We start from the raw sequence: 17,436 nt of genomic DNA, 5'->3' as shown, positions 1-17,436 counted from the left end.
CAAGCTGCTTAGCTTTCTTGTTTGCTCTTCTCTGTGTGCTCCTGATTCTTTTTTCCGTTTATGTTTTTTTCTGCTTGTCAGCTACCCAGATGGCTGTAGCAGCTGAGGCAGAGTTTAAGGGAAGAAATACCTGTCTTTACTCTTATCCTCTTCCCTCTAGCCCCAACGGCTCTCCATGACAGGGCTTAGCATTTTAAGTATAGTCACTGAGACATACTGAGTTCCCACAAAGATGTGAGAGATTCTACACAGCAGTAAAAAATAAACTCCGAAAAGCCTTTAAGCAACAGAACCCCTTAAGTACAATTCCATTTGTTCTTATCTTCCAACTACTTTGACAGGCACCAGATGACCACTGTTTCTCAAAGGAATCACGTACTTCAGCCACTCATTCTTTATCTCCATTGTATAAGATCTGGATGTGCTGTCTCTCGGTGGGGAACGTACAGATCAAGGACAGTCGTTCTCTATCTTATTTGTACTAGTTCAGAAACTTCAGGGATTATGATCTCCCCCTCTCCTAAGCAACTCACATTTGTTTTTTTAAAAAAGAAAAACAACTCCCCTGTGCTAGTGGTTTGTTTGATCAGTGGTTTTCCTTAATTGCACAATTAGCTAGGATACAATGTTATAATTGTTCTGCATGTCCAAAAATATCCTATCTACCATCTGAATGTTGACACCAGGACTCTCACTTTTGGCTCTGAGAGTTGTTCACATAATTTAAAAACTGAGTGCTCCTCTTTCTTTAGCAGCTTCTATTAATTGTATTATTTTATTTCAAAGGCTGAAACATGCTCTGGTTCAATTTTGAGTCAGTCCTTAAGAAAGATCAGGTGAATGAATGGCCGCTGAGTGGCAAGGCTACCTGACCTCCCATATAAACTAATTTCAGTTTTCAAATTTCTCTCTAACCTCCCTGTATAATTTCGTTTCACTCTCATTTCTCACTCTCATTTTCATACAGATACTGGGGCCAGGCTTTGCCTACAAAAAAGCTCAAAATGCTTTAGGGCCATGGAATGGGATTTTCAACACTAATTTTATTTATTCTCTTAGAAATAAAGTTTTTATGTAAAAACTTTTATATAAAGGAACATTTTATATAAAGGAATTTTAGGGTCGATATGTAAAGTGTAAATTGTAATTTTTTTTTTTCATTAGGAGGGAAAAAGTTGTCTTGGAGGCATGTTAGGAAACAGCTCTGCCTCCTACCAAATTCCATTTATCTCTCCAGTGCTCCCTGCAGGTACTGATGCTGAGAACCTGCCCTTGGTCTTCATGGTAGGGACCTGATCTGCACCCACTGCCTGAGTCCTTGGCCAAAGCCAGTGTGTTTTGTGCCATGGTTCTACACCCTAAGCAGGATCTCTGACTTTTCTCTTTCCACATTCAATCAGTCCGCAATCCTTCACTGTCTTCTCTTTTCATGTCATCATAACTGTTCATTGATAACTATTCCTTCTTCTCCATCACTACTATTTCACGCAACATGAGCTTGAGAGAAAATATTATGTTTTTCTGTAAGACAAACTTAGGTGTTCCAATCATGACTAAGCTACTCATTAGCTTTGACTTTGGTTATGCTACTTAACTTCTCTAAGGCTCTGTTTTCTTGGCTGTAAAATGGGAATCAATTCTAATTATTGCTCTCCATAAATCATTGTAGAAATTACATGATAAAAATTAATCTCACCAAATCAAATAATCATTGCTTTGTGATTTTCAGTCTTCTTCTCTCTCTGATATCATACATGATAAGTATATTCTAATAAATTTTTTTCTTGTGATTTCACCCTGTATATCACATTAAGCATAGTAGTCACAGTTACCATTTATTGAGGAAAAAAATAAAACCTGATCATGATTACGCACCTACTCTGTACCAAGCACTGAGGTAAGCACTTTACAAACATCTCATTTAATCCCATGGAGTAGTTAGTTATCTTCTTTTTCTAGATCTAGAAAGTAAGGCCCACAGAAGTTAAATAATACCCAATGTCCATTAGCTATAAAGGAGCAATTTTTGTAAAATACTTTTTTCGTAGTGACCCATTGTATTAAAACCAAGACCACTCGACCTGCCAAAAGGCCTTCAAACAGAGGGCACCCACTGTCATGAACCCACTATTGCTTCTCTTAGCTAAATTTCCACTGTTACCACCCCAGGATGACAAATGGAAAATAGTTTTACATATTCTACTATATATGTGTCAGTAATCTCCACTGTTTGCACTGCCTGCCTAGTCAATTTGATATACACCCGACCAAAGGTACCAACCACACACACACACATCCATAGTCAGCACCAGGCCAGCAAATTCAGGATGAACTCTGCTCTCTCTCCTTGTAACTGAGGTCCTGAGTTGTCCTCCATCTTCCTAGCCACTTACAGAGATTCATTCATTCACTAAATGCCATTGAGCACATCCTATGTGTCAGGCAATGTTCTGGTATTGAGGACACAATGGAGAAAAAAGCAGGCCAGGTCCCTGCTTCCATAGAGATTACACACTCTAGACAGACATTGCTTCCTTTGGCATGAGCACAATAAATCAACTACATATATTTATTAAGGTATTTGTTCATTCTCTTAACAGTGACTATGGGTAGCTCTCTCAGAAGCTGTTATACTCTTATTGCAATCCGTAGCTACATAGTTTGTTTTGGACCAATGACAAGTCCTGACCTCAGTTTTCAATCATTCCTTCACCCACTAGCATGATGCATTGTTTTACTACAGTTTAAATTCATTATTTCCTCCACTAATGTCCTGATTTTAACTACTTTGTTTTTAGCTTACTAGCTTGAAGCCCATATAGACACCTCGATTTAAGTTCACAAACTCAAATATGAAAATTCAGTTAAAAATTTAGATCACTCCAATAACACACCATGTATCCCAACCCAGTGGACCCAATACTACTCTGAGCTCCAACACAAATTATGTCTCTTTCCCATTCCTTGGTCCAAGGTTTCACAGAAAAATCTGCATAAGTGTCACACCTATTTTCTTCAAATTACCCTTGACATATGAATTTTTATGTCCTACTATTCCTTATATTAACAGTTGTAGATTATACTCATGAGTTCACCAAAATCTGTTCATATTTACATTAGATACTGTGGTTTGGTCAATATTTTCATGTACAATAATACCTGATTAGACAAGTGCTTTGTACTCAATAAATACCGTCAAATGAGTGTATGCTTAATGACAATAGAAGCAGAAATCATTGAATTCCATCCATGAACAGTAACTAGCTATTTGGTGTAAGGGAGGACATATGTCCTCATACTGGTAATTCGTTATCAATTTACCAATGAGAAAAATATATACATTACTTTGTAAGGATAAATATCTAAAGTAAATGCAGATATAGCAGGAGGAGAAGAAGAAAGCTTAAAAGTTCCTCCTTATTTACCTTTAACTGGATTTTCTAACTACTTAAAATACTGAGAATATAATCAAATCATGTATCACATTTTGCTGCTTAAACCTTTTTACATTTGTCCATTAATCTAGTCAACCAGCCACGCATTTCACAAGATTTTATTGAGTGCCTCAGTAGTGCCATCACTATGTACAGGGCAGATTCAAAACTGTAGAGAAATACCTCATAGAAAAGTATTTTATGTGAACTAAAAGATGATGCTGCATTTAAGTATTCACCTGAAAGCCATGACTTCCGACTTCAACAATCCAAAAGTGAAGATGAATTGAGGAATTCTTACAATTAAGAAAAATTAAAGTGTGACTAATCATGCAAAAAATCACAGACATAGATGCTAGCCAAAAGCTGCCCACAATCTTCCCCTAACCCTCTCTGGTCCGAGAAGGAGTCAAGTGACACTGAAGTCCACAGAGCGTGGTTTCCTAGCATGTACAGTTTCAACACAGAAGGAGCAGGCTTCCTTCATATGCGTCTCTTCAAGCCCACAGTCAGGCCCAGAAAGGAAGAGTGAGATACTGGAAGTCAGTAAATCAAGTAAACAGAGTATTTTTGTGATTCTGAGATTTTCAAAGTCTTTAAGGCCTACTTCTTCAACAGACTAAAAAATAGCACAAGTAAAATACTATCTTTCTTACTAGAAAAAAATTTCGCTTTAATTCTTATGTGCTTTTCTTTGGATTCTGGGAACAGATTCTCTCTCTCTCTCTGTCTCTCTCTCCCCCTTTCCCCCCCGTTCTCTCTCTCATAAGGAGCTACTTAGTCTTTACCTCTTACTCATAGGTACTATCTTCCAAACTGTCCCTAAAAGTCTATTCTCAGCAACATGACACTTTTCCCCTCAACTTTATAACATTCATCTATGACAATATATTTTCAACTGGTGAATTAGCTCCTGGGGTTGCCAACACAAGCACAGAGAAAAGGAAGCTGTCATTCTTTTTAAACGATGGGAAGTCTCACACATCATTCGTAAAGCAGGGTCCTCTCTTAGTGGGCACGCAGGCCCTGGCACTCCATCACTTGCAGGCTGCTCTGCACAGTGTATTCATCAAGGCGGGCCGATGCAATTGTTCACTGGCAGTTTAAATGGGGCTGACTTGTCACAAGAGTGACAGCCTGGGCAATTGTTTGCCCTCTGGGAACAGGTGCAGGCAGGTTCAAATGAAACACATCCAAACACTAACAGCGAGATTCTTAATCATGTCAATAAAAAGGATGTGCCAGTGTCTAGGATTCAGTGGTCACAATATGCCTCTTACACTTTTGAAGATGAAGTGCTGTCTGGCTTTTCAATAGAGTGTTCCAAGGAATCTATCGTGTCGTTATCATTTTTAATGCACATTTCTTGTTTGCTGGATGAAATATCTAATTCTGATACTCCTCATGCTAAAAAGCATGTTTTTGAATAACACAGGGTCAGGTTATCAAAATAAAGGGATGGAAAATAAAGGAGCCTGGTGGTGGAGGAAAGAAACAGTAGTAAGCAATGAAATTTTACTTCAGAATAATGGCAAAGTTTTAATGTAAATACCGAGGATGCAAAGGAGCTCTTAAAAAGGATTATTTAATAACATCGTTATTGCAAAAACAAAATAAAATAGTTAGCCAGTTTAATTTTTGGCTCTTAAGTTTCCCAACATTGTGGACTAGACTTTATATGTTCTGATAGCTTTCATTACATATCTATTTAAAATATTATATGTTCTATATCTACATAATGCAGCTAACTCTATACAATGTTTTTAATAAAATTCCAGTAATAATCATATAGTATAAATGTAACTAGATATCATGGCACTAACAAAAGTGTTTTAGTATTCTTGGTGTTAATCAAGTAACTGCTTAATATTCACAAAATATCTTTAGGAAATTACCTCTGTGAGGAATAACAAAGACAACATACAGTCCTAGCTTTTGTAGTATAATTAATTTTTGTGTTATTAAATTGTGTAATTAGTTTGAGGGGCAAAATTTTAACACACATGAAACAATGAGTGAAAAATGAACTACTGAATGATAGAGTTTCATAAAATAAAGAGGTCAGTGAAGGCTGCCGAAGTAGGAGAGTCTCATGGAAGAGAAAGGGAAACTGGAAACGAGCAAAAGGCCTGGGAGTGGATTGGAGGAGTCCATCCAGGAAGGAGAGAGGTAAATTTGGGTAAAATTAGAAAATGTCCATTTTAATTTCCTCCGTTTAAAAGTAAAAAAAACAAAAAACAGAGGCTAAAAAATAGGATAAGATGAAGAGTTCAAGGTAAATGCCTCTAAGATGTACATTCTTAAGGAAACAAAATCCTTTTATTGGGGGGACTTGCTTTAATTTCAGATAAGTGGATATTGGCTGATTTGGAGAAATGTTATATTGTTTTTCTCCAAAATCCAGGCTCTGAATTTTGCGTCTTGGCTCCAACAGTTTCCGGCTGTGTGAGTTACTCAATCTCATCATTTCCACGTTTCTTTACTTGTGAAATGGAGATTAAAAGTACCTGCTTTTTTTTAAGGTTGTTTGAAGTAAATCAGATAATTCATGTAAAATATTTAGCACAGCATTTAGCACAAAATAGTCTTAATGAACAGTACCTATAGGATACCTTTTTAAACATAAGATTCCAGTTATTTAAATGCAAGTAGTATTCAGTGTTAATGTTGACCCATCACTATCAGTTATTCAGTAATTACAGGTCTAAATGATTAAAGCCTTCCCTCGAAGTAAGATCCAAGTACTGTCTACATCCTTGTCTGCTTAAACAGAAAAAATTACTCTATCTTGGAAAAAAATTCGTTTGATCCCAAGAAAGCAAGTTGATTATGCATTACAAAAATAATCCCCAGATTACCATATATTGAAATAATGTATTGACCCTTTGTGAAATCAATACTTGATAATTCACCACAATTATTGAAGAAATTAAAAACTGAGTCTTTCTTTGTTCTGAACCGGTTATATTTATATGCAAACACACTTTCAATCTTTTTCCGGGTCCAAGTCACTTGTATAGTTTCTTTAAAATTTGATTCAGGTGACATCACTTTTCCATAGAATTCTTTAACTTTTTCTATGTCATATAGGAATATAAACTTAAATCCAATATTCACATTCAAGATGAGGGAAAAAAGCTATGTTTCCGCATGCCTAGAAACATAAAATGTAACTATTGAGAAATTAAAGAAAAGGCCTAATTTAAGACTACAAAAAATTTTCAATGCTAGATCATTAATATAGAGTAGTTCTTTCAACTCTAATAAAATGGCAGCAAAACTTGTTTTCAAATATATTGAAAGTTAAAATCACTCTAATTTTTCACATTGTGCTTCACTCTTTACTCTGTCAGGAAGTTCAGGATTAAATTTTTAGTTCAAGCATAGTCATGGTCTCATGTGCAGTTCCTAGTAAAATTATCTTCTTTCTTACTCTAAATAATTTCTGTTCTTTATTTTATTGCCTTGTATATGTCTGCATGAAATTTTAGAATAGGTTTGCTTGAATTCATTCTTGAACAGAATAGAACTACAAAATAAATATTTGTTCTTGTGATTACTTTATTACTTAATTTACTCTTATTTTGTATAATCCCTATGTATTCCTTGAATTCAAAATTTTGAGATTTTATACAGAAAAAAATTTGAGAGGTGAAAAGAATGGGGAAAATTGACAGCAATTCAAAAAGTCATCATAATGTTACCTCAATCTCTAGTCTAAAGCAAACTACAAAGACATACACATACTTAAATATAAGACAGGGTTATTATTATCACTGATAAATGCCCAGAATGTACCAGGGAAGATATTTTATTTACTAAGACCCACATAGCCTTGGCCAAACCCTTTCATGGGACAAAGCCAGAAATGTGTTCCTTCTTTGGACATTATTTTGGTAATTTAAGGTGTTTAAAAAGGTCTTAAAATTTTAAGATATGCCTCAGATAAAGAGGGTTCCTTTATCTACCAGAAAAGCTCTGTATTTTCCCTGTGAACATTCAAAGTCATTTTAGGTTTGAAGACTATAAGGGGGAAGCTTTGTCAAGAGCAATAATCCTTCCATAAACTAATATGCCAGCATCTGCATTCAAGGTAAGTTAAGAAAAAAAATGAACATAAGGGAGGAATTTTCAACTTTTCCTTTAATTGAATGGGAGCTACTTTTCATTTTTCCAAAGCCACAAAAATGGTGTATATGTGTGTGTATATAAGAGGAGATAGCTTGAGATTAAAAAAAGGTAGTAACTTTCTAAGTAAACAGAAGATGTGTCACTACAAGCTTCACCTGACACCCTGCTGAAAAATCCCAGCAAACTAAAGAAAGAGAAAGGATTGAAGAATGACTCCGTAATTTGGATATCTATGGCAGAGGGGTTGATCAGCATCCTCCGGTTAGGGAACCAGGTTCTGAACAGTCTCTTAAAGAGGATTATCTCATTAAATACAAGGAAAAGAAAAGTAGTGAGTACACTTGCTAAACAGCCTATGTCAAATGATAAGCTAATCAACTTGCCATGTTTATCCTCTTCCAATTCATTCTCAGAGCATCCATCAACCTCATCTTTCACATTGTCATCAGCATCTGATGCCTTCCACAACGAGGTTTCACTCTCCTTTTCAGGGTCTAAAAGATCTTTTTCATCATCTGAGGGTGACTTTGGCATTCCATTCATTTGATCATCAGCCTGTCCTTCATTAGCTTTCTCATCTTGTTTCTCCTCATCTGCTTCAAAATCTTCTTCATATTCTGAGAAAAGAAAAGCTCCACTATGAGAATGAAAATAGAATCCCTAATACTTAACCCATTTCACTTTAATGAGAACTTTGACTCCATTATCCTCTCCTCTCTGGGCCTTTCTTCACTTCTTTTTCACACAGTTAGTGAACATGGAAAACTAATAGCAAATGATCAAAGATTGCAATCAGTTACATATACAAGAGCAGTAAAGAAATGAAGTTCCAAATGACAAGCCTGAAACCTAATAAAAGCTCATTTACAAATGGACATCATCATCTACAATAACCAAAATGGACAAGAGAAGAACTTGATAGAAAACAATAAATTAGAAATAAATTAAAAATGAAGAGAGGGAGGGGCAAGATGGCGGAAGAGTAAGACGCGGAGATCACCTTCCTCCCCACAGATACATGAGAAATACATCTACACGTGGAACTGCTCCTACAGAACACCCACTGAACGCTGGCAGAAGACGTCAGACCTCCCAAAAGGCAAGAAAATCCCCACGTACTTGGGTAGGGCAAAAGAAAAAAGAAATAACAGAGACAAAAGAATAGGGACGGGACCTGCACCAGTGGGAGGGAGCTGTGAAGGAGGAAAGGTTTCCACACACTAGGAAGCCCCTTCGTGGGCAGAGACTGCGGGTAGCAGAGGGGGGAAGCTTCGGAGCCACGGAGGAGAGCGCAGCCACAGTGGTGCGGAGGGCAAAGCGGAGATTCCCGCACAGAGGAGCGGTGCCGACTAGCACTCACTAGCCCGAGAGGCTTGTCTGCTCAGCCGCCGGGGCGGGCGGGGCCTGGGAGCTGGGGCTCGGGCTTCGGTGCTAGTGAGAGGGAGTCCGGGAAAAAGACTGCAGCTGCCAAAGAGGCAAGAGAATTTTTCTTGCCTCTTTGTTTCGCGGCGCGCAAGGAGAGGGGATTCAGAGCGCCGCCTAAACGAGCTCCAGAGACGGGCGCGAGCCACGGCTATCAGCGCGGATCCCACAGCAACAGGGACGCAGAGGGAAAAACGGAGAGATTCCCGCACAGAGGCTCGGCGCCGAGCAGCACTCACCAGCCCGAGAGGCTTGTCTGCTCACCCGCCGGGGCGGGCGGGGGCTGGGAGCTGAGGCGCGGGCTTCGGTCGGCTCGCAGGGAGAGGACTGGGGTTGGCTGCGTGAACACAGCCTGAAGGGGCTAGCGCACCACAACTAGCCGGGAGGGTGCACGAGAAAAAGTCTGCAGCTGCCGAAGAGGCAAGAGACTTTTTCTTGCCTCTTTGTTTCTCCGCGTGCAAGGAGAGGGGATTCAGAGCGCCACTTAAACGAACTCCAGAGACGGGCGCAAGCCGCGGCTATCAGCGCGGACCCCAGAGACGGGCATGAGACGCTAAGGCTGCTGCTGCCGCCACCAAACAGCCTGTGGGCGAGCACAGGTCATTCTCCACACCGCCCCTCCCGGGAGCCTGTGCAGCCCGCCACGGCCAGGCTCCCGTAATCCGGGGACAACTTCCCCGGGAGAGCGCACGGCGCGCCTCAGGCTGCTGCAACGTCACGCCGGCTTCTGCCGCCGCAGGCTCGCCCCGCCTCCTCCATACCGCTCCCTCCCCCCGGCCTGACTGAGCCAGAGCCCCCGAATCAGCTGCTCCTTTAACCCCGTTCTGTCTGGGCGGGGAACAGACGCCCTCAGGGGACCTACATGCAGAGGCGGGTCCAAATCCAATGCTGAACCCCGGGAGCTGTACGAACAAAGAAGAGAAAGGGAAATCTCTCCCAGCAGCCTCAGAAGCAGCGGATTAAAGCTCCACAAACAACTTGATGTGCCTGCATCTGTTGAATACCTGAATAGACAACGAATCATCCCAAATTTAGGAGATGGACTTTGGGAGCAGGATATATTAACTTTTCCCCTTTTCCTTTTTTTTGTGAGTGTAGATGTGTATGCTTCTGGGTGAGATTTTGTCTGTATAGCTTTGCTCTCACCGTTAGTCCTAGGGTTAGGTCCGTCCGTTTTTTTTTTTTTTTTTTTTTTGGCTTAAAAATTTTTTTTTTCCCTAATAAATGTTTTCTTAATAATTTTTTCCTTATTTTCTATTTTTAAAAAAATTTTTAATAAGTTTTTTCATATTTTTTATTTTAAAAAATTAAAAAATTTTTTTCTTAATAAATTTTTTCTTAATAATTTTTTTCTTATTTTTAGTATAAAAAATTAATAAATCTATTTTTAAAAATTAAAAAAAATTTTTTTTCTTAATAAATTTACTCTTAATAATTTTTTTTCTTATTTTTTATTATAATTGCTTTATTTTATTTTATTTTATCCTCTTTTTTTCTTTCTTTCCATTTTTTCTCCCTTTTGTTCTGAGCCGTGTGGATGAAAGGCTCTTGGTGCTCCAGCCAGGCATCAGGGCTGTGCCTCTGAGGTGGGAGAGCCAACTTCAGGACACTGGTCCACAAGAGACCTCCCAGCTCCACGTAATACCAAATGGCGAAAATCTCTCACAGATCTCCATCTCAACATCAAGACCCAGCTTCACTCAACGACCAGCAAGCTACAGTGCTGGACACCCTATGCCAAACAACTAGCAAGAGAGGAACACAGCCCCATCCATTAACAGAGAGGCTGCCTAAAATCATAATAAGGCCACAGACACCCCAAAACACACCACCAGACGTGGACGAACCCACCAGAAAGACAACATCCAGCCTCATCCACCAGAACACAGGCACTAGTTCCCTCCACCAGGAAACCTACACAACCCACTGAACCAACCTTAGCCACTGGGGACAGATACCAAAAACAACGGGAACTACGAACCTGCAGCCTGTGAAAAGGAGACCCCAAACACAGTAAGATAAGCAAAATGAGAAGACAGAAAAACACACAGCAGATGAAGGAGCAGGGTCAAAACACACCAGACCTAACAAATGAAGAGGAAATAGGTAGTCTACCTGAAAAAGAATTCAGAATAATGATAGTAAGGATGATCCAAAGTCTTGGAAATAGAATAGACAAAATGCAAGAAACATTTAACAAGGACGTAGAAGAACTAAAGAGGAACCAAGAAACGATGACAAGCACAATAAATGAAATTAAAAATACTCTAGATGGGATCAATAGCAGAATAACTGAGGCAGAAGAACGGATAAGTGACCTGGAAGATAAAATGGTGGAAATAACTACTGCAGACCAGAATAAAGAAAAAAGAATGAAAAGAACTGAGGACAGTCTCAGAGACCTCTGGGACAACATTAAACGCACCAACATTCGAATTATAGGGGTCCCAGAAGAAGAAGAGAAAAAGAAAGGGACTGAGAAAATATTTGAAGAGATTATAGTTGAAAACTTCCCTAATATGGGAAAGGAAATAGTTAATCAAGTCCTGGAAGCACAGAGAGTCCCATACAGGATAAATCCAAGGAGAAACACACCAAGACACATATTAATCAAACTATCAAAAATTAAATATAAAGAAAACATATTAAAAGCAGCAAGGGAAAAACAACAGATAACACACAAGGGCATCCCCATAAGGTTAACAGCTGATCTTTCAGCAGAAACGCTGCAAGCCAGAAGGGAGTGGCAGGATATACTTAAAGTGATGAAGGAGAAAAACCTACAACCAAGATTACTCTACCCAGCAAGGATCTCACTCAGATTTGATGGAGAAATTAAAACCTTTACAGACAAGCAAAAGCTGAGAGAGTTCAGCACCACCAAACCAGCTTTACAACAAATGCTAAAGGAACTTCTCTAGGCAAGAAACACAAGAGAAGGAAAACACCTACAATAACAAACCCAAAACATTTAAGAAAATGGGAATAGGAACATACATATCGATAATTACCTTAAATGTAAATGGATTAAATGCTCCCACCCAAAGACACAGACTGGCTGAATGGATACAAAAACAAGACCCATATATATGCTGTCTACAAGAGACCCACTTCAGACCTAGAGACACATACAGACTGAAAGTGAGGGGATGGAAAAAGATATTCCATGCAAATGGAAATCAAAAGAAAGCTGGAGTAGCAATTCTCATATCAGACAAAATAGACTTTAAAATAAAGACAATTACAAGAGACAAAGACGGACACTATATAATGATCAAGGGATCGATCCAAGAGGAAGGTATAACAATTGTAAATATTTATGCACCCAACATAGGAGCACCTCAATACATAAGGCAAATACTAACAGCCATAAAAGGGGAAATCGACAGTAACACAATCATAGTAGGGGACTTTAACACCCCACTTTCACCAATGGACAGATCATCCAAAATGAAAATAAATAAGGAAACACAAGCTTTAAATGATACATTAAACAGGATGGACTTAATTGATATTTATAGGACATTCCACCCAAAAACAACAGAATACACATTTTTCTCAAGTGCTCATGGAACATTCTCCAGGATAGATCATATCTTGGGTCACAAATCAAGCCTTGGTAAATTTAAAAAAATTGAAATCGTATCAAGTATCTTTTCCGACCACAACGCTATGAGACTAGATATCAATTACAGGAAAAGATCTGTAAAAAATACAAACACATGGAGGCTACACAATACACTACTTAATAATGAAGTGATCACTGAAGAAATCAAAGGGGAAATCAAAAAATACCTAGAAACAAATGACAATGGAGACACGACGATCCAAAACCTATGGGATGCAGCAAAAGCAGTTCTAAGAGGGAAGTTTATAGCAATACAAGCCTACATCAAGAAACAGGAAACATCTCGAATAAACAACCTAACCTTGCACCTAAAGCAATTAGAGAAAGAAGAACAAAAAAACCCCAAAGCTAGCAGAAGGAAAGAAATCATAAAGATCAGATCAGAAATAAATGAAAAAGAAATGAAGGAAACAATAGCAAAAATCAATGAAACTAAAAGCTGGTTCTTTGAGAAGATAAACAAAATTGATAAACCATTAGCCAGACTCATCAAGAGAAAAAAGGAGAAGACTCAAATTAATAGAATTAGAAATGAAAAAGGAGAAGTAACCACTGACACTGCAGAAATACAAACGATCATAAGAGATTACTACAAGCAACTCTATGCTAATAAAATGGACAACCTGGAAGAAACGGACAGATTCTTAGAAATGCACAACCTGCCGAGACTGAACCAGGAAGAAATAGAAAATATGAACAGACCAATCACAAGCACTGAAATTGAAACTGTGATTAAAAATCTTCCAACACACAAAAGCCCAGGACCAGATGGCTTCACAGGCGAATTCTATCAAACATTTAGAGAAGAGCTAACACCTATCCTTCTCAAACTCTTCCAAAATATTGCAGAGGGAGGAACACTCCCCAACTCATTCTACGAGGCCACCATCACCCTGATACCAAAACCAGGCAAAGATGTCACAAAGAAAGAAAACTACAGGCCAATATCACTGATGAACATAGATGCAAAAATCCTCAACAAAATACTAGCAAACAGAATCCAACAGCACATTAAAAGGATCATACACCATGATCAAGTGGGGTTTATTCCAGGAATGCAAGGATTCTTCAATATACGCAAATCAATCAACGTGATACATCATATTAACAAATTGAAGGAGAAAAACCATATGATCATCTCAATAGATGCAGAGAAAGCTTTCGACAAAATTCAACACCCATTTATGATAAAAGTCCTGCAGAAAGTAGGCATAGAGGGAACTTTCCTCAACATAATAAAGGCCGTATATGACAAACCCACAGCCAACATTGTCCTCAATGGTGAAAAACTGAAACCATTTCCACTAAGATCAGGAACAAGACAAGGTTGCCCACTCTCACCACTATTATTCAACATAGTTTTGGAAGTGTTAGCCACAGCAATCAGAGACGAAAAAGAAATAAAAGGAATCCAAATCGGAAAAGAAGAAGTAAAGCTGTCACTGTTTGCAGATGACATGATACTATACATAGAGAATCCAAAAGATGCTACCAGAAAACTACTAGAGCTAATCAATGAATTTGGTAAAGTAGCAGGATACAAAATTAATGCACAGAAATCTCTTGCATTCCTGTATACTAATGATGAAAAATCTGAAAGTGAAATTAAGAAAACACTCCCGTTTACCATTGCAACAAAAAGAATAAAATACCTAGGAATAAACCTACCTAAGGAGACAAAAGACCTGTATGCAGAAAATTATAGGACACTGATGAAAGAAATTAAAGATGATACAAATAGATGGAGAGATATACCATGTTCTTGGATTGGAAGAATAAACATTGTGAAAATGACTCTGCTACCCAAAGCAATCTACAGATTCAATGCAATCCCTATCAAACTACCACTGGCATTTTTCACAGAACTAGAACAAAAAATTTCACAATTTGTATGGAAACACAAAAGACCCCGAATAGCCAAAGCAATCTTGAGAACGAAAAATGGAGCTGGAGGAATCAGGCTCCCTGACTTCAGACTATATTACAAAGCTACAGTAATCAAGACAGTTTGGTACTGGCACAAAAACAGAAATATAGATCAATGGAACAGGATAGAAAGCCCAGAGATAAGCCCACGCACATATGGTCACCTTATCTTTGATAAAGGAGGCAAGCATATACAGTGGAGAAAAGACAGCCTCTTCAATAAGTGGTGCTGGGAAAATTGGACAGGTACATGTAAAAGTATGAAATTAGAACACTCCCTAACAAACACCATACACAAAAATAAACTCAAAATGGATTAAAGACCTAAGTGTAAGGCCAGACACTATCAAACTCTTAGAGGAAAACATAGGCAGAACACTGTATGACATAAGTCACAGCAAGATCCTTTTTGACCCAGGTCCTAGAGAAATGGAAATAAAAACACAAATAAACAAATGGGACCTAATGAAACTTAAAAGCTTTTGCACAGCAAAGGAAACCATAAACAAGACCAAAAGACAGCCCTCAGAATGGGAGAAAATATTTGCAAATGAAGCAACGGACAAAGGATTAATCTCCAAGATTTACAAGCAGCTCATGCAGCTCAATAACAAAAAAACAAACAACCCAATCCAAAAATGGGCAGAAGACCTAAATAGACATTTCTCCAAAGAAGAGATACAGATTGCCAACAGACACATGAAAGAATGCTCAACATCATTAATCATTAGAGAAATGCAAATCAAAACTACAATGAGGTATCATCTCACACCGGTCAGAATGGCCATCATCAAAAAATCTAGAAACAATAAATGCTGGAGAGGGTGTGGAGAAAAGGGAACACTCTTGCACTGTTGGTGGGAATGTAAATTGATACAGCCACTATGGAGAACAGTATGGAGGTTCCTTAAAAAACTAAAAATAGAACTACCATATGACCCAGCAATCCCACTACTGGGCATATACCCTGAGAAAACCATAATTCAGAAAGAGTCATGTACCAAAATATTCATTGCAGCTCTGTTTACAATAGCCAGGACATGGAAGCAACCTAGGTGTCCATCATCGGATGAATGGATAAAGAAGATGTGGCACATATATACAATGGAATATTACTCAGCCATAAAAAGAAATGAAATGGAGGTGTTTGTAATGAGGTGGATGGAGTTAGAGTCTGTCATACAGAGTGAAGTAAGTCAGAAAGAGAAAAACAAATACAGTATGCTAACACATATATATGGAATCTAAGGAAAAAAAAAAAAAAAAAGAGGTCATGAAGAACCTAGTGGCAAGATGGGAATAAAGACACAGACCTACTAGAGAATGGACTTGAGGATATGGGGAGGGGGAGGGGTGAGATGTGACAGGGTGAGAGAGTGTCATGGACATATATACACTACCAAATGTAAAATAGATAACTAGTGGGAAGCAGCCGCATAGCACAGGGAGATCAGCTCGGTGCTCTGTGACCACCTAGAGGGGTGGGATAGGGAGGGTGGGAGGGAGGGAGATGCAAGAGGGAAGAGATATGGCAACATATGTATATGTGTAACTGATTCACTTTGTTGTAAGGCAGAAGCTAGCACACCATTGTGAAGCAATTATGCTTCAATAAAGATGTTTAAAAAAAAAAAAAAAAAGAAAGAGAAAAACAAATACCATATGCTAACACATATATGGAATCTTAAAAAAAAAAAAAATGGTTCTGAAGAACCGGACAGGACAGGAATAAAGATGCAGACGTAGAGAATGGACTTGAGGACACTGGGAGGGGGAAGGGTAAGCTGGGACAAAGTGAGAGAGTGGTATGGACTTATATGTACTACCACATGTAAAATAGATAGCTAGTGGGAAGCAGCCGCATAGCACAGGGAGATCAGCTCAGTGCTTTGTGACCACCTAGAGGGGTGGGATAAGGAGGATGGGAGGGAGACGCCAGAGGGAGGAGATATGGGGATATATGTGTATGTATAGCTGATTCACTTTGTTAAAAAGCAGAAACTAACACACCATTGGAAAGCAATTATACTCCAATAAAGATGTTTAAAAAAAAAAAAATAAATAAAATAAATAAATAAATAAATAAATAAATAAATAAATAAATCAACACCTGCTTAAAAAAAAAAAAAAAAAAATGAAGAGAACAGGATTATAATAATGAAAGTTAATTTGGAGACCCAGTGAGGCCATATTTTATAGGAAGAATGTTCAAAATATTTGGATATCAAGTTAATGAATAGTGAAGTGGAAAAAATTCAATTAATCAAGTCCAAAGGCCCTGAGAAGTAACACTGTGAATAGCACATTCTTTGAGAGAACCAAATGGACATCAAGAAAAGGCATTATGAAGGATTCTGTACCTGGGCCAGAACTGAAATCACATGCATTATTCATCCCTACAATCAATAAAATAATTACATTCCAAGTATAAAAATTCTTATAAAATAGAATATTCCTGTCACAGTCATGAATTTGCTTCATTTCTTCAGAAGTGTAACACATCTGTAGCAGAAAAAGGAAACTGTCACATCAGATAAACGCCATCTGTCCCTTGTGGTTATAATTTTTCACCTTTCATGTTTAATTGTTCCCCTTTTTCTTCCACCAAAAACTAAAAATCTTGAAGTGACAACATGCCAAGGATAGAGAGCAAAATGATTTCATGCAGAACCAATTAAGCAAATAAACAATTATCTCTTAAAATAAAAATTACAGGAAAAATAAAGTTTTCCCTATTTTGTGTGTTTTAGTTATTAGATAGTCTGGTTTCTTCTCCAGCAGTGGGGGCCTTTCAGGTAATTACTTGAGAGCTGTCCACTCTGCCACAATGAAAGAAACTTCATTTAGGAATGCATGCCCTGTGCATATGAAGAAAGCTCTGTTAATGCAGAGAAG

General features: G+C 38.2%; 1 protein-coding gene across 1 annotated transcript in view; it reads right to left on the bottom strand.

Moving 5' to 3' along the window:
* Nucleotides 1-17,436, bottom strand: part of ERICH3 (glutamate rich 3) — a 91,016-nt gene that overhangs the window by 23,173 nt on the left and 50,407 nt on the right. The window contains exon 12 of the mRNA XM_061183947.1: nucleotides 7,949-8,182. Within this exon, the coding sequence (XP_061039930.1) occupies nucleotides 7,949-8,182 (234 nt within the window). The remainder of the gene's footprint in view (nucleotides 1-7,948; nucleotides 8,183-17,436) is intronic.

The sequence above is a fragment of the Eubalaena glacialis genome, chromosome 3, assembly GCF_028564815.1.
Source record: "Eubalaena glacialis isolate mEubGla1 chromosome 3, mEubGla1.1.hap2.+ XY, whole genome shotgun sequence".
Taxonomy (NCBI): domain Eukaryota; kingdom Metazoa; phylum Chordata; class Mammalia; order Artiodactyla; family Balaenidae; genus Eubalaena; species Eubalaena glacialis.
Note: the sequence above shows the minus strand (reverse complement) of the source record. Positions and strands in the feature narration are given on the sequence as shown.